General features: G+C 41.9%; 1 protein-coding gene across 2 annotated transcripts in view; it reads right to left on the bottom strand.

The window, feature by feature from the left end:
* tpst1 (tyrosylprotein sulfotransferase 1) overlaps positions 1 to 20,964 on the bottom strand; it is a 97,586-nt gene that overhangs the window by 47,657 nt on the left and 28,965 nt on the right. For both annotated transcript variants that reach the window (XM_083913605.1, XM_083913606.1), the window contains exon 2: positions 18,065 to 19,084. In XM_083913605.1, coding sequence (XP_083769731.1) covers positions 18,065 to 18,918 — 854 coding nt within the window. In that variant the 5' untranslated portion in view covers positions 18,919 to 19,084. The remainder of the gene's footprint in view (positions 1 to 18,064; positions 19,085 to 20,964) is intronic.

The following is a 20,964-nucleotide window of genomic DNA, read 5'->3' as shown; positions in this document are numbered from 1 at the left end:
AATGTTGGAAGGGTTTTATCCAGTGAGACATGATTAAAATCCCCAGTGATGACAATAAATGCGCTAGGATGCAGCGTCTGTATCTGGGCAACAGCGGAGTGGATGACGTCACAGCCCAGCGCTGCATCAGCTGAAGGAGTAACGTACACACCGATAATGATGGCGGACGTGAATTCCCGGGGCAAATAATAAGGCCTCATCCCCACAGTCAACAGTTCAATGTCCGGGGTACAGAGACGTTTCTTCACGTGAACATGTCCGGGATTACACCACCTCTCACTCACGTACAGTGCAATCCCTCCTCCTTTTTTCTTTCCGCTGCTTGTCACGTCCCTGACGGCGAGCTCGTCCGTCTTGTTCCCCAGAGACCTCACGTTTCCCATGACGATCACCGGTACAGCCGGTCTGTGTCTCCTCCTCTTCACCCTCCGTTTCACTCCAGCTCTGCAGCCACGTCGTCTCCTCCACAGCTCCTTCAGGACCTCAGGTCTGGCTCCAGGCAGCAGTAAAGGTTCACACAGCGCAATCAGCTGGTCGCGTGTGTAAACAATGCGCTCAGTGATGCGCTCCTGACCCTTTGTTGCTTGGGTTGGCAAAGACATCACAAAAAGTGTAGTAAAAGTTGAAAAAAAAAAAGGTGTTGGTCCTCTCCCAGTCTCCGGAGAAAAGCCGCCAAACGTTCAGCGAAAACCAGAACACAAACACAACAAACACTTTTTAAAAACTTAAAAAGCTGCTCTTACAGGTTGCCACCTAGTACAGCGCCATAGCAACACTATCTATTGCTGGGACAGCAGTTTGCATGAAGATATACTGTTTTGTGGAGACCTACTAACTGGAGCTACAGCAGAGGCATGTTTCCACTGCATGGATAACTACTTTACTGAGAATGGCCTGGACTGGCAGAACTGTGTTGGATTGTGCAGTGACGGTGCAACATCAATGACTGGCCGACATCGAGGTGTCATCAGGCAGATACTCGTCAGAAGCTAAATGGACCCACTAGTTTCCTTCACTGTGAAAGCCTTGCAGCAAAAAAAATGTCACCAGAGTTTCACAAGGTGATGGATATCCAGGAAGTGTGGAAACCATCAACTACATTAAAAATAATGCTGTGAACTCCATATGTTTTGCTAAGCTTTGTTAGGGCCTGGAAGCAGAACATGTCCAGCTGCTCTATCACAGAGAGGTGAGATGGCTCTTATGCGGACTGGTCCTCCAGCGTTTGTTTAAGCTGAGGAATGGGGTTTTCTCTTTTCTCACAGAGAAAAAAAGTCTCCTCTTGCACATTACTATACCAACACCAAGTTCACAGCTAAACTTGCCTACCTCTGTGACACCTCACCTCAAGGGAGAAATAGCAACATGTTTTTTGTTGCAGACAAAGTTCAGGCTTATAGGAGAAAACTTGCTTTGTGGAATAAGCCTGTGAAAGTTCTCATTCGTCCAGGTCATCGTTATCCGCAAAGCAATTTCAGTCAAAAACAACTGGACTGGTTGTTTGTCTAGGAAGACGTTTCACCTCTCATCCAAGAGGCTTCATCAGTTCATGTACGCATCTGACCAGGCTGGGACTGGTCCCACTAACTGGTGTGGAGATCCAGGTATTTAACCTCTCACAAGGCCGATGATGTCACTGACACCCTTTGTACTCCAAGTGCCCACGCCCGTCGTTAGAGTGACAGTCGTTGGTGGGCAGTTGGTTTCGACTTTGTTAGTGCTCTATTGAGTCTGAACGACAGTCGTTGGGGTCACCCGGGCCATGTGTGAACAGTTGTCCTTTGAGGTTAGATTGTTGAATCTCCTGGGAAGGGATGAAAGGGCGACATTGTAAATTGGAGATAAGTGGTGTCTCAGACCCCCTCCTCTGTTTAGCGATGGTTTCTCCAGCGATGGCTTCTTTTACTCCTCTTTCAAACCATCTGTCCTCTCTGTCCAAGATTTGGACATTGCTGTCATCAAAGGAGTGGGCTTTCTCCTTGAGGTGTAAGTGGACAGCGGAGTCCAGGCCTGAAGAGTTAGCTCTCCTGTGTTGGGCCATGCGTTTATGCAGTGGTTGTTTTGTTTCTCCAATGTAAAGATCTTTGCATTCCTCGTTGCATTGGACAGCATAAACCAGGTTGCTTTTGTGGTGGTGTGGTGTTCTGTCCTTCGGATGTACTAGTCTCTGTCTGAGTGTGTTACCGGGTTTGAAATACACCGGGATGCAGTGTTTGTTGAAAATCCTCCTGAGTTTCTCTGAATAAGAGGGTCCAGGAAGATCAGTCATTCAGTCTCTCAGCATCTCTCACAATCCCTCACATTTGGAATCACAGCTTCTGGAAGTTTCCACTGACAACACTTTGAAGGCACAGTGGGGCAAATTGGACCTAGGCTCCTTCTGGATTGTTGTTTCAAAGGAATATCCACATCTAGCACTGAGGGCTGTGAAACTCCTCCCGTTCACGCATCATACCAGTGTGAATAAGGATTCACCATTGTGGCCACAACCAAGACCAAAGCTGGAAAAAGACTCAGGGCATCAATGGAGGCTATACTGAGAGTGAGCCCCCATTCCACCAAGGCTAGATCTGATTATGTCCGAGAGGCAGGCCCAAGTGCCTCATTAAGAGTTGAACATAAAAGGGCAGTTGTAGCACGTTAAAAACTCTCACATATTCTAAGTGTAAAAAATGAAGACTGCTAAACTGCAAAATTCATCAGCAGGTTATAATGCTTTTTTTTTCATTTGCACTTTATTTCAATTTGATATACTGTTTATTTGAAAAATAATATTCTAGTAGTCTATCTAAATTAAATATTTTGGGATTTTGTGTTGATAAGCTAGAATTGTCAGTGTGCATCCCTCAAGATCACTTCAGAAAGCTGGATTCAATTATATCGTATTTTATTTGGTCCGGCAAAATACCCAGGATCTCGAAGAAACATCTTATTAAAAGTCAGTCCGAGGGAGGTTTTGGCCTGCCTCAATTTAAATCCTATTACTTGGCTGCATATCTAAATCTTCTCGTTTTGGCTGGGGTGTTTACCAGGCAATAATCTTGAGGAGATGCCTGCATGGTTACAAATTGAACACCTCTCCTGTCAGCGTACCTCTTTACCAGCACTCATTATTAGCCTAGTAAAGATTAAGAAGTACTTATTTAATTATAACCCCATAATTTATAATTCTTTGAAGATATGGAAGCAGGTAATGACAACTCTGAAAACACCCAAAGTTCATTCGGATTCTCCTATTTGTTGTAATCATGCATTTAAACCTGCACTGGATGATGTCGTTTTCTCAAAGTGGAGAGAGAAAGGTATTATCAGGTATAATACAGAATGTGAACAACACATTGTCAGACTCATTTAAAGAGGCTTGGGGGAGGGAATTGGATAGGGAAATTTCAGATGAGAAATGGGAGAATTGTTTCAAGAATATCCATGGTAGCTCAATCAATGCAAGACATAATTTGATAAATTCAAGGTAGTACATAGACTACACTATTCTCCCTCCAGATTGCAGAAAATATTTCTGGATGTGTCACCCCAATATATTAGGTGTCGAAGTGAAAAGGGACGCTATCCCACTTATTTTTGTCATGTCATAAGCTACAACCACTCTGGGGCAGCTTGTTTGAGTTCTTCACTAAGGCCTTTAATCATCCATGTAACCCAGACCCATTCACCATGTTGTTCGGGGTGGCCAATCCAGATGGTGTTAAAAGTAGTTGTGAAGCTAAGGCTATTTCACGTTCAACATTGTTTGCCAGAAAGCTAATTTTACAGTCTTGGAAATCTGAAACGGCTCCTTCATTTGATATGTGGTTGAGAGAACTTGAAAATGTATGACACTTCATCAAATCACGTGCATTATATCTGGTAAAGAGGATATATTTTTGTAAGATGTGGCAACCTTTTCTCGATCTATTGTCTACGACCTAAATTAGTGCTGTTTTGTTGCTGTGCCATTTGTTCTATACATGTCCTGCTTGTCTTATGTCAAAAGACTGTCAAAAAACAAAACAAACATGTACAGTTCTGTTCACCACCACTACCACCCTTTTCTAATGTTTCTATTTATCTGTTTAAAAAATTAAGCTTGACTTGTTATTAGGGCAGAAGGGCTGATTCCAAGCCCTATTTGCTATAATTGCTGACAGGTTTACATCATACACAATATAAATAAATGTATTTTACATGATCACAATGTATCATATCATTTCATTCGTAAGGTTTTAGCTTGTTAAACTGCAAGTAGACTTGATTTAGTTATTGAATTCAAATCAAACCAAGACTCGGACCAATTGAAATTAAAGTGTTAATATTTGAATGGGCCCTGGGCCACTTTGTAGGGGCAACATTGAGCCCAGAGGTCAAAAAGGTTAAGAACATCTGGTATAAATGGTATAGACGGTAGGAATTTGCCGGTATGGATGGATCTTGACTTTATCTTGTAACCGCCAGAGCAGCTCTGACGTAACCACACAATGTGTGTGGCTCTGGCCTGCGAGGCCTTTGAGAAGAAGCCTATGTGAAAAAGTAATTTGTGGCTGATGTTGACTGCTGTCCCTTTTTGCATCGCTCCACTCCATAACAGCCCACTTCACACCTGTTCTGGCAATTGTTTCAGTCTGGTTAAATCTGTGGTTAAATCACCACAATCATGTCTCTTTCTACTCTGAAATAAGGAAAAGTTGACACAGAAAACAAGCAGCTCAACAGCAAATGGACAGAGAAGTATTTGTTTATAACCGTCACTGTGAAGCCTGTGTGTTGACTCTGTAATGAGTGTATATCTGTGTGAAGCAAAAATCTAAATTGGTAAAGTAACGAACTAGTAACTTAAGTAAACAGATAAATGTAGTGGAGTAAAAAGTACAATATTTCCCACTGAATTGTGGTGAAAATACAATGTATTGTTCAGCCCTCGTCTGATGCATGATGATGTAAATGGGTTTAAAACAAGCAACCTAGACTTCCAATGATGTCATGGACATGCCTGCGGCATAGCAACCGAGCTACACTGGACAAAATTATAGATAAGAGTGACAACAATAATATTTTGATGCTGAAACGTTAAAATATGTATTCATGAAACATGAGTTCCTCTGCCGCTCAAAGGAAACAAACCTGACCCCCGCGAGGAAAACAGGATAATAAGCTGAATCAACCGAGCTTAACTAGCAAAAACGAAGCTAGCAGCAACAAGTGTCAGTCTGATACATCGGTACTGGAGGAGTTGAGGAAACTCCGATAAGAAAATCGAGACAGACACAGCCACACAAAACTTGCCCTCTGCCGTGTTGAACAAACTGTTTTGGACATAAAAGACCAACTGGCAGAACACGAAGAGAGAATAGGAAGACTGGAGGAGATAATTGGTACGGCAGAGGACACGGAAATACACCACTGTAGGGCATTTCTATCAATTTCTATCTCGGACCACGGCCTTGTGACCATGAAAATTAACCTAGGAGTAGACAACCACTTTAGCTATTGGAGACTTAATGTTTCACTACTCAGATATGAAAATCAGGCAGGAATTAAAAGAAGCTTTGACTGAGTAAACGACAAAGATTGGAAGCTGAAATAAAGACATTAACAAGGGAAGATAAACAACTTTCAAAGAAAGACACTCTTAAAAAGTTAAAGGAACTTAGACAAGAACTAGATGAGGTTCTGACATATGAGGCAGAGGGAGCTCTGAGATATACTAGTAGGGAGTATTATGAAATGGGGAATAAAGCCAGTAGGCTACTGGCCTTTCAACTTAGAAAAGCCCAATCTAGCCGTGCAGAGCCCAAAATTAGGAACCCTGAAACCAATCAGGTGGTGACTGATCCCACAAAAATATCAGGCTCATTTGCCACATATTACAAACAACTATATGAGGCTGAAGAACTACAAATAAAGTAAGAGAAAAACTTTGGAGTTTTTAAGTCCCCTTAAAATGAATAAACTATCAAATGAGGAAGCAGAACTTTTGATAAACCCATCACAGAGAGTGAAATTAAAGAAAGTATCACTAAAATTAAACAACACCAGAAATAGACAGTTTCTCTGGAGAATACTACAAAATATTTGTGAATGAGCTCATACCCATATTGTGTAAATTATATAATTATGTTTTCAAATCAGGAGACCCCCCCAAAATAATGGTCGGAAGCCATATTAACAGTGATACATAAAGAGGGAAAGGACCCCCTTCTGTGTACCAGTTATTGCCCGATAAGTTTATTTTGTGTGGATAATAAAATCCTGACCTCTATAATTGTTACCAGAATCCAAAAAAAACATAAAAAATGAATACAACCAGACCTGACAGGATTTATATTAGGACTCCAAGGAACAAACAATATAAGGAGAGCCCTGAACCTACAGGCAGTAGTGGGATAAACAACTTTTAGAAACGGAGAAGGCATTTGATCGGGTGGACTGGGTATTTCTTAGGCAGGCACTGAAAGAAATGGGCTTTGGGAGGATATTCGCAACTTGGATAAACCCATCATATAAAGAGCCCAGCTCCAAAGTTAGAGTTAATGGTCATTGTTATAATTTCTTTAAGGTAGAACGAGGGGTGAGACAGGGAGACTCATAGTCACCCATCTTATTTGCTCTTAGTATTGAGCCTCTGGCAGAGGCAATACGCCACAATGTACAAATTCAAGGGATAACAGATGGAAGACGACAATATTTTGCCTCTTGTAAAAAAATCCCCTTTCTTCCATCCCTGCACTTATGAATTGCTTACATGAATATGTGTCAGTGTCTGGATACAAAATTAACGAAAATAAGTCAGAAGCCATGATGATCTGTTTTCGCTTGTCCACACAAGGATTTAGATATCTAGGAATAATTATTACATCTAATCCCACCCAACAGTTTGAGGCAAATTAATTAAACAAATAAAAAATTACACGTTGGGAGGTCCTGCCCCTGTCTTTAATTGGTAGAGATGGTAAAAATGAACCTACTACCTAGGCTCTATGACTTATTTATGATTTACATAGACCCAACAATTCCCCCGTAGAGTAAGGTGGCAATGAAAACCTTCCCTATTACAGGCAGGAACGTTGGACAGACCCACCTCTATGGAGGACGGCCATCTGTCTTGACCGGTTGGGGAGGAAGAAAAGGAGAGAGAAAGAGAGAAAAGACGAACAGATGGACAGAGAGAAGCAAAGACAGAGACAGACACACTTCCAGTAACTATAATAATATCTATAGTAATGTGAATATGACTTATATGTTATGGCGGTTAATACAGCAAAATAGTAGAAACAAGCACAGCTATGGTTCTAGATTATAATAGTAGCAGGAAACGTCATGCAGGACCATGGCAGCAGGCACCACCGTAATCAGCAGAGACCTGCAAGACGACAAAGCACAAACAACTTCGGGGGAAGAAGAGAATTAGTAACATGCATTGATGAGACATGAATGATACAGACAGAGAGGAGAGAAGCTCAGAGTATCTGGAAAAGTATTATCCCCTGGCAGACTAGGCCTATAGCAGCATAATTCAGTAGAACAAAATCAGCTCAAAAATACCAACATTGCTAAGGGCTCGTAAGCCCTAGCTGTAAGCTTTATCAAAAAGGAAAATTTTAAGTTTACTCTTAAATATGGGGAAAGTGTCTGTCTTCCGGATAACACATAAATGTGTTGGAATATATATAGATGTATGTGTTTTATTATTTATTTTAATTTATCTAGTTAAACATTTTATTAATTAATTAATTTTGTTGATTTTGAACCAATGAGGAGAACCTTGGTTTTGTCACTTTTTTGGCAGTTAGGCAGTCAGCAAGGGACGAGGGTGGGAGGGTGGAGGTGGGTTTACTGGAGAGGTAGAGCTTGGTGTCATCCGCATCACAGTGAAAATGATGCAGTACTTACGGAAGATATTGCAGAGGGGAAGAAGGCAAATGATGAAAAGGAGGGGCCCCAGGACAGAGCCCTGGGGCACACCTGAAGTGAAGGGGGAATTGCTGGCAATCGAAGAACATAATCTACTGAGGAGGGTTGGGTATCTGATGGTATCAAAGGCCGCACTCAGGTCGAGGAGGATGAGGATAGTGAGTAGACCAAAATTCGCTGCCATGAGGAGGTCGTTGGTGATTTTTATAAGTGTGGTTTCGGTACTGTAGAGGGGACGGAAAACCAGACTGGAACTGTTCATACAGGTTAAGTGATAAGTTAGAGTGGAGTTGAGTAGTGACTTTTTTCTCGACGATTTTGGAAATGAAGGGCAGATTTGAAATAGGACGCAAATTATTGTAGTTGGTAGGATCTGCACCAGGTTTTTTCAGGATTGTGTATTTTCTTTACAGCCTGAGGGGAAAGAATCCTGGATAGGTCCCTTCTCTTCTGTCTCTGCTGCCGCGGCACACGCCTCGTCTCCCATGCGTTCCGTGTGTGTGTGTGTGTGTGTGTGTGTGTGTGTGTGTGTGTGTGTGTGTGTGTGTGTGTGTGTGTGTGTGTGTGTGCGCGCGCTCGCGTGTGTGTGTGTGTGCAGAGCAGCCCTGCCCCTCAGAGAGCAGGGAAAAATATGGCGCTGTGGAAAAAAACTGCAGCCATTGGCCATTATCGGAGCCAAGTTCTGCCAACCGCGATTGTAAAACGTCGTTTAAGCGGCCAACCTCTAGTTTCCACTCTTACTTGAAATGATGATTTCACAGACGATACAAGTAGAGCCAGAACGATATATACCAACCAATATGATCAGCCGATGAAGGCCAGTCACTATTTTTTTTTTCAATGCTTGGAGTGACTAAGGGCGCACTCACACTGTCCATTCGTACCGTTCACGGCTAAAGTCTAGTTCATTTGACCAGTGTGAGTACAAATGTACTCACGCTTGCTGGCCGTGGCCAGTTTGGGAGAGGTGGGCTTTTGTAAAGCACGTCTGCACATGTACGAGCACGAGCATGCGCACTTGTATGAGCATGAGCACAAGGCATATATATATATATATATATATATATATATATATATGTGGGTATATACAGTATGTGTGTATATGTATACATATATATATATATATATACACATATATATATATATACACATATATATACATACATATATACATATATATATATAGTATAATGTATGTATATACAGTATGTGTGTGTGTGTATATGGGTGGGGATGCCCCTGCTTACCCCTGGATGCCCTGTCCTGTCCTCACCTCTCATATATTAACACTGCAATATGTAGTTAATAATAATTCTTATGATAATCATAATCATGATATATTGGTTGACATTAGTTTATTGAATAATTTATTTATTTTTAATTATTCATGACCTTATTCACTTTTTATTTGTATTCTATCATCTGTCTATGCTATATGTTATAAGTGTTCATAAATACTGTACCACCTGCCTCCCATTCACATGCAAGCATACACACGCACACACCCACACACATGAACATACACTCATATACCTCCTATACACATACTGTAACTTCACATCGTATTCTGTTAATTCTGTTATCTGTTGTTATTTGTTGTTATCTGTACTTTATGTCCACCGTCTGTCTGGACCCGGCAGGGCTGTCTGCTCTCACCCTTGTTCTTCAACATAGCCATCGAGCCATTAGCTATCTGGCTTAGAAACCAAAATGAGTTTGAAGGCATCACTCATTTTGGTCTAGTCCACAAACTTTCCTTATATGCCGATGACCTTCTCTTATTTATTTCAAACCACACACCCTCCCTCCCCCCAGTTTTATCAATTAGGGATCAGTTTAGTATTCAAAAAAGTGAGTTATTTTTTGTCAACAACTTGGCAAGATCATTCCCACAATCCATATTCCCCTTTAAAACAGCTGACGAGGGTTTCAAATATTTGGGGGACCTTTTTCAGAAGAACTCCCAGCCGCTATTGGATAAATGCAAATCACACTTGTCTAGATGTGCGGGCCTCCCCCTGTCCCAAAGTTTCTGTATCTTTTTCAACACCTCCCAATTTGTCTTAACAAACAGTTTTTTGCTAATCTGGACCAACAACTCAACGCCTTTATTTGGCAGAATAAACCAGCCCGAATGAAAAAACATATTCTTCACCTCCCTAAACCTGAAGGGGGGCTATCACTTCAGACGTCTGCCTGCCCTGGACTCATACTGAGAAAGCATCTTCCTCCTGCTCTTTGCACTCTACGATTTGCTCACAGCTCCCCATAACCGCCCACAAGATCTCACTAAATCCGGTTGTCGTTAATACCATTAAAATTTGGATCCAGCTCAGGAAGCAGTATGGTTTGCAAAGGGCTTCTATCCTTGCCCCAGTTTTTAATAACTATGCATTTCTTCCTTTCTGCACAGACCCTCCACATTCCACATATGGTCAGATAAGGGCCTCAAAACACTTAATGACCTGTATGACGAAGAGGGAGACAACCCAAGGGTATAAATATCCCATGTGTTTGTTTCCTGTCATTATTCTAAAATCATTTGCACTCACATTGCTGAACAAGCTTTAACTGTGATGTGACAAAAAACCTTTTCGCCCGTCACATGACCACTTCCTGGCTGATGCTCTTAATGGCCTCGAGCTTGTCAATTATTCATTACTGGGCCTCCTTAACCCAAGGTGGTGTTCTGTATCACCAACGGCTGATAAGAGAGAATGGGATAAAGACATCCAGATCACAAATAGGATAGAGAGTTAGGGAGGAGGGATGGAATGGCTCCCTGTTCAGGGATAAGTAATGGAGCAAGTCACTCAGCAAGGCAGGGCCTCCACTAAATCAAGGTCAGGTAATTGATGTTAATGCCAAGACACGGTCCCACTCTGGGGCCTGGCTGCCAGCTGATTGAGATTTTCATGTAGATAGAGACCTGAAGCTGTGGGATGCTGGAGTGTGGAGTGCTGGTGGTTGTAGTGGGCATTTTCTGCCAGGTGTCATGGGGGTTGACTTTCATGCACTGTGGGCAAAATACTTGAGAGGAGGTGGGGCAAAATGTTTATAATTGTAAAAGGTAGTTGTGGTGGTAGTGCTGCCCTGAAGGCTACTTGTGGCCGGCCTCCTCTTACATCAAATTGTATCAGGAGCCATTTAGGGGAGAGCTATGAGGTTGGACCAAAGCCTGTAATAGTATCATTCAAACTGTGTAGTGAGTGTAAATTACTGTAGAACGCATGCAAAGTGAAAACTTTACAGGCTACAGTATCTTGCAAACACAAAATGTTAATGCTTCTATGCATACATTAGCTTAGACATACTTCTCAAGAATTGTCAGTCTTTGCATTCAAGTATGCACACAGGAATAAAGCAGGTTATTTTATATCGACTATTTATATATTGAATTACCAGAGAACATACTATCCGGAATAAATTGTTATTGAGATATGAAATGATCTCATAAACTCAAGTCACTTAAAACATTGCTAAGCATGTTGTAAATATTCTGGCACCACTGGTGGGCAACACCCCACGCCACATCCAAAACTCCAAAGACTTTGTGAAAAAATGTCAAGACCTAAAAATGGATCCAGATGAAACCATGGTGTCCTACGACGTGACTTCCTTGTTCACCTGTATTCCAACCATGGAGGTTTTGGCCACAGTAAGAGAGCTGCTCACGCAGGACAACTCCTTAAGCAACCGAACAAATCTAAAGCCAGACCACATTTGCCAACTTCTGGTGTTGTGCCTGAATACCACATATTTCCAGTTTAGTGGCATTTTTTACAGACAGAAACACGGCTGTGCCATGGGTTCACCAGTATCCCTTATTGTGGCAAATCTGTACATGGAGGAGGTAGAGGACAAGGCTTTTAACTCCTTCAAAGGAGTAACCCCCAGCCATTGGTTCAGATATGTGGACGACCCATGGGTTAAAATCAAATCCAAAGAGGTGCAAACTTTTACTGAACATATAAACTCTGTGGACAGAAACATCAAGTTCACCAGAGAAGACGTCAAGGACAATAGTTTGCCTTTCTTAGACTGTGACGTCCATATGGAGAACGACAGGAGCCTCCACATTGGGGTACACAGAAAACCCACTCACACAGATCAATATCTACTGTTTTACTCTCACCACCCTTTGGAACACAAGCTTGGAGTTATCAGAACACTGTAGCATAGAGCTGATAGCGTACCCACCAGTTCACAGGCCCAGGGGGAAGAACGCAAGCACCTGAGAGGCGCCCTCACAACTTGTGGCTACCCCAGCTGGACCTTTGTGAAAACGGCAGCTGCTTCCAGAAAGAAAACCAAAGTGGTTGAGAAAGAAAAAGAAAACAAGAGAAACAACATAGTCATTCCGTATGTGACTGGGCTAACAGAGAAACTCAGGAGGATCTTCAACAAACACTGCATCCCTGTGTATTTCAAACCCGGTAACACACTCAGACAGAGACTAGTACATCCTAAGGACAGAACACCACACACCCACTAAAGCAATCTGGTTTATGCTGTCCAATGCAACGAGGAATGCAAAAATCTCTACATTGGAGAAACAAAACAACCACTGCATAAAACGCATGGCCCAACACAGGAGAGCTAACTCCTCAGGCCTGGACTCCGCGGTCCACTTACACCTAAAGGAGAAAGCCCACTCCTTTGATGACAACAATGTCCAAATCCTGGACAGAGAGGACAGATGGTTTGAAAGAGGAGTAAAAGAAGCCATCTATGTAAAAGTAGAGAAACCATCGCTAAACAGAGGAGGAGGTCTGACACACCACTTATCTCCAATTTAAAATGCTGCCCTTTCATCCCTTCCCAGGAGATCCAACAATCTAACCTCAAAGAAAAACTGTTCACAAAAGGCCTCCTGTGACTCCAACGACCGTCGTTTAGACTCAATAGAGCACTAACGAATTCGAAACCAACTTCCCACCAACGATTGCCACTCTAATGATGGTCGTTGGCACTTGGAGCACAAAGGGTTTCAGTGACATCATCGGACTTGTGAGAGGCTAAATACCTTGATCTCACACCAGCTAGTTGGACCAGTCCCAGCCTGGTCAGATGCGTACATGAACTGATGAAGCCTCTTGGATGAGAGGTGAAACGTCTTCCTAGACAAATAACCAAGTCCAGTTGCTTTTGACTGAAATTGCTTTGAGGGAAATGATCTACATCACCATGGAGGATTTTGGCCATATGGTTCAGCCCTACTATGAAATAAATAAATGAGGCAATTAATATACAAATATATAAATACATGTCAATGTAAATGTATAATCAATATAGTTAAAGATATAAACAGTTTAAAGATAGAATGAAAAGAACTGCTTCACTAAATATTTTTTTATCTCTTAAAGAAGTACTTCACTTGACTTTTTATGTATGATTTAATTTTAAAATTCAGTTCATTTGTCTTTATGCATCTATGTTGGAAGCAGAAGGCTGTGCAAAGAAAGGCTGCCATAGTGTTGCAAATCTTATGAAACACAGCACATATTAAAACGATTTAATTCTCAGGGTATCCTCCATATACATCTTGTGGCGGTGGCCGGTTGTCACAAGATTTGACTTCAGAATTTTATGAGAAGTCATGAGGTAGCAATTACACTCTCTGCGAGGGCATTTAATTTGACACGACAGTGACGACACATCTGTGCAGCGCTCTAGAATCTTGGACATGCGCACAACAATTTAGTCTCAATATTAGTAGTGTGGCGTACAGGTTCCAACCTTCCTTACTGTGCCTGTTAGCAGTGTAGTTTGATGTAGACATACGAGACACAGCAGTATCTCCATGCCTATCTGCAGCTCAGCTCAAAGGGCTCTGGTTAAGGTCCCCTTTCATTAATATTTGATGGGAATCAATTTTTTGAGGAGTGACGAGTACACTAAATGACCACAGATCTGCATCTGGATCCAGAAGAGCTCCTTCCTCTCTCCGTGCCTGTGCAGACATTTAAGACATTTTGGCCCGACTTTTTTTAAATATTTCAAGCATGTTGTGTTTCCCCCTGCATATTACAAGCCCAGGTGCCCACCAGGCCTAAATTAACTCTGCCAGGATTTTTTTATATATATGTTATTTTCCACATGATTTTTATCACCTAAATTGCGAGTTCGGAAACTCTTGGCGACGGACCCACTGACGGACGACCTCAAGGACCTGAGGAAAGGGTTGGTATCCTTATTTACCGCAGGGTGGGAATAAACCTTTAGTCTACCCTAAAGGTTCAGTTATGGTTGTTTTTTAATATTTCATTTTAGAGAGCATATTTTTATTAGTCCCGGTAGGTGGACTAGCCACTTTCTTTGTAGCTTCACAAGCAAGCGCTGTAACATTCTTTAGTTGTGCAATGAAACAGGTTAACCACACAATCCCTGTTTTATTTAAGCATGACCCAAAGATGAAGTGAAGTGCACACAACTGACAAGTGTTATGAGAGACAAGGACATTGGGAAGAGTCCTTGCCATTGAGGCGTAGCAGCCCAGTGTTGTAGTAACATAACATTACACACCTAACATAACATAACACACCTGACAGCATCTTAAGATGAGCTTTTGAGTTTTTCAGCTTGGTGTATGATTTATCTTTTAGTCACAAAACAATGCATAGATTCAAGGGGTTTACAGTATTTTGCTTCATGGTTGGTTGAATATTTCGTTTCATATTTTTACAACAACAAAATGAAATGTTGCCATTAGGCTTATTGTAAAAAAAAATATATATGATGTGTAGTTTATTTGGCCCCAATTCCACCATGGCCTTTACAATTGGGTATCTGCAGACTCAGGGCACAATCTTGTGTGACTGTGTGTGTGTGTGTGTGTGTGTGTGTGTGTGTGTGTGTGTGTGTGTGTGTGTGTGTGGTAGGTTTAGGCTGAGGCTCCTCTGTGAAGTGATGGTTAAACACATTAGGAGCATTAGTCAGCAGCAGTGTCTACAGCTTGTTCCACACATTTTATGAAGACAGACGTTGATAGGGCGCGATAGTCTGAAGCTCGCATGCTGTTACGACACTGCGTAACTCCTCTGTTCTGTTTAAATTTTCAGCCATGACTTTCCGCTTCTCTCTGAATCCAAAATGATGGGGGATGAGAAAACCGCATCACTGCCTGTAGTTTGCTATGATTGGTTGATCGGCGTGTCGTTAGGGCAGTGCAAGCGGCGGACTAGCTGTCATTGTGATAGGGACAGCTGTGATTTGGCTAAAGGAAAAAAAACTGATGTGTCTGTGCAGAGCATAGAAGAGCAGTGGGTAGTATGTGCCCTACAAATGATGCTACAATCTCTCTACTTTGGCAGATCGTCAACATGTTCTAAACCATCACAATCTAATATCATCATATCGCCCATCCCTACACCAGTTTAACTGTTTCTCACACAGAAAAGCATGATTTAGGGAAATAAATAAACTGGAGATATCCATTTTTGCAAGTAAATCCTTCAAATAAAGTGATGAAAAGGGATGAAATCAAAAAAAGAAAGGATGCTCAGATGGATACTGTGTACATCTTCTTAACTCAAGGGTTTTATGAGACTACTGCAGTGGAGTTGGCCTTTAGTTGCCATGTCTTTTCCCATGATCTCATCTACCACCACAAAAGTAGGTGAGGGTAACTATTTCCAGGTCAATATATAAACTCATAATATATTCTCAATAAGTCAGCAACCTTTTAGTTGTGTCAGTATTGGGTAGACTTTTTTAACCCACATTAACAGTCCATATGATCAAATGGCTCAATGTGCTTCAAACTCATTAACTGGATGTTGGTATTATCAACATGTTAATGACTCTGGTCGATCTCTCCTTTATGTAATGTGGGCTTCAGGGTTAAGAAGGCCTGCCTTCAACCACAACAAGCAGTTTCAAGCTCATGTGTCAGCAAATATCAGCACTGCTAAGGAGTCAGGAGAGAGAATCCCAGTGCTTTGATGTCACTGGAGAAGGGCAAGTAAAAATAACATTCCTTTTGAAGGATAAATTATTTATCATTGTAGCTGTATATTGATATTAGGTTTTTATCAAAGGTCTTACTTGATCTAATATCAGTTGAATGTTTGCTTGATGTCTTTGTGAAAATGCAGTTAGCTAAACATGGCCATGCTCTTCATAAGTAGTAGGCAAATTGTGTCCCATGGGCTAAATCCCACTATCCAACAAAAATATCTGGCTCCCTGATGGGGAAGTTTCCCCTTGCAGAGTTTATATCAAATGTCTTAAAGGTTGTCTCCATACATCTACTGAAGATAAGAATGCAAATGCAAGGCTTGTGTAAATTCCCGAAAATATTACCTACTAACATCAAATAATGAATGCACCCACATGAAGTGGAGCATGCAAACCGAGACTACTGATGAAGATATTCGGTGAATGATATAAAATAGAGGAAAGCCTGTGAATGTTCTCATTCGTCCAGGTCATCGTTATCCTCAAAGCAATTTCAGTCACGAAAAAAGAATTTGATTTTGTGTTAATTCTGTTTTAGTTGGGTTTTTTTTGTAGGAGTGGAGCCTCTTCTCAAACAATTTAACAAACGATCTTTGAACAAGTGAATTTCCAAAGCTGTCTGAGAATTGTAAACACCATGTAGAGACAGAATTTACATGATGTTGCGCATGCTGTCATGCGAATAAGATCAATAACATAAGGCTGTTTGTTTACTAAAGGGACAAGGTATAGAGATGTTCTATAGGAAAGAGATCCTTAAATGACTTCTGTTGGGATCTGACACTATTCAGAAAATACAATTAAGTAAAACTAACTTACTTAATTGTATTTTAATATAATGGTAGGGGAAACAAGATAGATAGATAGATAGATAGATAGATAGATAGATAGATAGATAGATAGATAGATAGATAGATAGATAGATAGATAGATAGATAGATAGATAGATAGATAGATAGATAGATAGATAGATAGATAGATAGATAGATAGATAGATAGATAGATAGATAGATAGATAATCTATTATTTATTCTATTCTAATTCTATTCTTCTACAGACAGATAGACAGATAGATAGATAGATAGATAGATAGACAGATAGACAGATAGACAGATAGATAGATAGATAGATAGATAGATAGATAGATAGTGCAGTCAGGCAAAAGCTATTTGGAGGGAAAACTCAAACTCAACTGCAAAGCTTTTCAACAAAAAAAGCATGAGTCTTCTTATATGCAGACAATAACAACAGCCTCCATCTGACACAGAGTGTGTTCTAGTGCTACGTGGCAGGAAGAGGGTGGTAGGAGAGTGGGGGTAGACAGAGGCGAGGAATGGGGTTTCACCCCTTCAGTGTTTCCTAAACGATTTCCAGAGTCCAACCTCCCAAATCACTGAAACCAAAACAACTCTGACACCAGGCAGGGCCATTAGAAAAACCTGCTTACAGTACCGTAGTGCAGACATAATCTTTTGTGTTCACTAATGACCAGGTCCCTAACTGTGCTCAGCCATAGGATGTTTAATTTCCAAAGTAAATGTAATGATGGAAAGTCTGAAGACGTTGTGAAAACATGAGAAGGGTACATTTCAAGGCCAGAGGTTTATTTTCTAAGGCCTGCAGAAACTGATATTAAATAGAAAGTGATATTTACAACTTGACACACTGCAAACTGCGTGGGATTTTTCTCCAGGATAAAAGCAGATCCATAATGTCTCTCCCCTCCAGGCAAAGTAGTTAAAAACTCAGTAGACATAGGCATGTCCAAGCTCATTAACATTTCACTAGGAATGTGATATATGGCAGGCCCAGCTTACCACATAGAGCCTCTTCTTACAACAGCAAATATTTATCTAACCACCATTACATCAGCACTGAGTAATTTCATTAATCTGCAGCTGTAGAGAAAGAAAATGAAGCTGCTGCTCATTATCAGACTCGATACATTTGTTATCACAGAGATAGCAGGCTGCTTCCTGAAGCTGCATTCCAGATGGGTTAATGTCCAAAATGTTAAGGAACCTTTTGCCAAAAAAAGAGCTGAAAATTAATCACAGCATGACTCAGTGATGTATGGTGATTCAGTGTCTCCACACTGGTAGTAAGTAACCACTTTAGAGTTTTGGAAATACCTAAATTGCCCTGAAGCTTTGTTTAAACATACAAGGAGAAGGAAAAAGTAAATGTCAACATTACTTACTTAGAGAGGGACACTCCTCCAGCTTTCCCGATGAGCTCCTCATGGTGGAGGACAGCATCATTCCAAGGAACATCAAGAAATTTCATCAGTGTCTTCATCCATTTCTCAGGATGAAGGACTAGCTGTTCGTAGTGCACAGGTAGGCATTTGTCCACTGCCTCCAGGCACTGAGTGTACATGGTCTCTATGGCCCGATTCCACTTGGTCAGGCAGTCCCGGTAGCTGCCCAGGTCAAAGCCAGCGATAGTTACCTTCCGTGAGATCATGGAGTGAACTGAAGCCCGGCCATCACGAATCATAAGTACAAACTTGGCACGGGGGAAAATCTTGGCCAGGTAGGAGAGCGACTTCAAAGCAAAAGGGTCCTTGTTGCAGAGAAAGTTGGCAGGCTCTCCATGTTTGACAATGATTTCCAGCAGGAAGGCCTGCATGGCGGCGTCCAGCACCTCATCTGTCACACCGGCCTCGTCCAGCCGCATCTTCTCGCGGCCCGAGCGGCTCCACATCTGCTTCATGGCCAGGATACGAGGGATGACGCGGGTTTCTTCGCCACAGCGCACCTCAGGGTGGGCGTCCAGCATGGCTCGCATTAGTGTGGTCCCACTGCGGGGCACTCCACCGATGAAGATGAGTGGCATGTCTTTGTTGTAAACAAAAGGCGTACTGAGATTCAGGCCTGTCCGTAAGGTGGTCCGCATGCTTCCTCCCAGAGCTGACAGAGGCAGGATCCCGCCCGGCTGGCGCTCTTCGATGCGATGGTGGCACTCCATGGCATGGCGGCCCAGGTAGAAGACTGTGACCGAGCTGATGACAAGACAGGCCACCAGCAGATTCTGTTTCAGCTTGCCAATCATGTTGCAAAGGTGGGAAAGGACAATATCTCCACAGGGGTAATTTAGGGGAAAGGGCAGAAGGAACTAAAGAGTAAGGTTCCCACACTTTATGGTTGTTGGCTGGGAACCGGGCATGGATCAAGCTCCCTGGTGCACAGCAGGCGGCGACTCCCCAGCTCCATGAAGCCTTGATTGTTGTAGAAAACACAAAAGACAGGTAGTAGATTATACACCAGGGGCAACATCAATATATATATATATATATATATATATATACATTTTTTTTTTTTTTTAAATTTGCCCTTATTTTTTGTAATTTTCTCCCTGTGGTATCGAAAATAGTATTGAGTATTTTTCTGGCTATCAATATCGACTTTGAAATATAGATACTATAAATATAGTATCGTGACAGCCCTATTCTACACACCGCAGTGGCCTGTGTGGAAGTAAAAGCTGCAGGCTTACTATAGTTTATTTGATAAAGGCTTTCCTCTGGGCTGGCCATGCGGCCACAGTCACGCCCGTGAACAAACTGGCCGGGAGAGAGAAACTGTAAACATCACAAATAAATGTGCAGGTTGACTTACAGTGCCTTGCGAAAGTATTCGGACCCCTTGAACCTTTCAACATTTCGCCACATTTCAGGCTTCAAACATAAAGATATAAAAGTGTAATTTTTTGTCAAGAATCAACAACAAGTAGGACACAATCGTGAAGTGGAACGAAATTTATTGGATACTTTAAACTTTTTTAACAAATAAAAAACTGAAAAGTGGGGCGTGCAATATTATTCGGCCCCCTTGCGCTAATACTTTGTAGCGCCACCTTTTGCTGCAATTACAGCTGCAAGTCGCTTGGGGTATGTCTCTATCAGTTTTGCACATCGAGAGACTGGAATTCTTGCCCATTCTTCCTTGCAAAACAGCTCGAGCTCAGTGAGGTTGGATGGAGAGCGTTTGTGAACAGCAGTCTTCAGCTCTTTCCACAGATTCTCGATTGGATTCAGGTCTGGACTTTGACTTGGCCATTCTAACACCCAGATATGTCTATTTGTGAACCATTCCATTGTAGATTTGGCTTTATGTTTTGGATCATTGTCCTGTTGGAAGATAAATCTCCGTCCCAGTCTCAGGTCTTTTGCAGACTCCAACAGGTTTTCTTCCAGAATGGTCCTGTATTTGGCTCCATCCATCTTCCCATCAATTGTAGCCATCTTCCCTGTCTGTGCTGAAGAAAAGCAGGCCCAAACCATGATGCTGCCACCACCATGTTTGACAGTGGGGATGGTGTGTTCAGGGTGATGAGCTGTGTTGCTTTTACGCCAAACATATCGTTGTGCATTGTGGCCAAAAAGTTCGACTTTGGTTTCATCTGACCAGAGCACCTTCTTCCACATGTTTGGTGTGTCTCCCAGGTGGCTTGTGGCAAACTTTAAAGAGACTTTTTATGGATATCTTTGAGAAATGGCTTTCTTCTTGCCACTCTTCCATAAAGGCCAGATTTGTGCAGTGCACGACTGATTGTTGTCCTATGGACAGACTCTCCCACCTCAGCTGTAGTTATCTGCAGTTCATCCAGAGTGATCATGGGCCTCTTGGCTGCATCTCTAATCAGTCTTCTCCTTGTTTGAGATGAAAGTTTGGAGGGCGGCCGGGTCTTGGTAGATTTGCAGTGGTCTGATACTCCTTCCCTTTCAATATAATTGCTTGCACAGTGCTCCTAGAGATGTTTAAAGCTTGGGAAATCTTTTTGTATCCAAATCCGGCTTTAAACTTCTCCACAACAGTATCTCGGACCTGCCTGGTGTGTTCCTTTGTCTTCATGGTTCTCTCTGCGCTTTAAACAGAACCCTTAGACTATCAAAGAGCAGGTGCATTTATACGGAGACTTGATTACACACAGGTGCATTCTATTTATCATCATCAGTCATTTAGGACAACATTGGATCATTCAAAGATCCTCACTGAACTTCTGGAGTGAGTTTGCTGCACTGAAAGTAAAGGGGCCGAATAATATTGCACGCCCCACTTTTCAGTTTTTTATTTGTTAAAAAAGTTTAAAGTATCC

The sequence above is a fragment of the Echiichthys vipera genome (assembly GCF_963691815.1).
Source record: "Echiichthys vipera genome assembly, chromosome: 5".
Lineage (NCBI taxonomy): Eukaryota > Metazoa > Chordata > Actinopteri > Perciformes > Trachinidae > Echiichthys > Echiichthys vipera.
The sequence above is the reverse complement of the archived record's forward strand: the minus strand, read 5'-3'. Positions and strand labels throughout refer to the sequence as shown.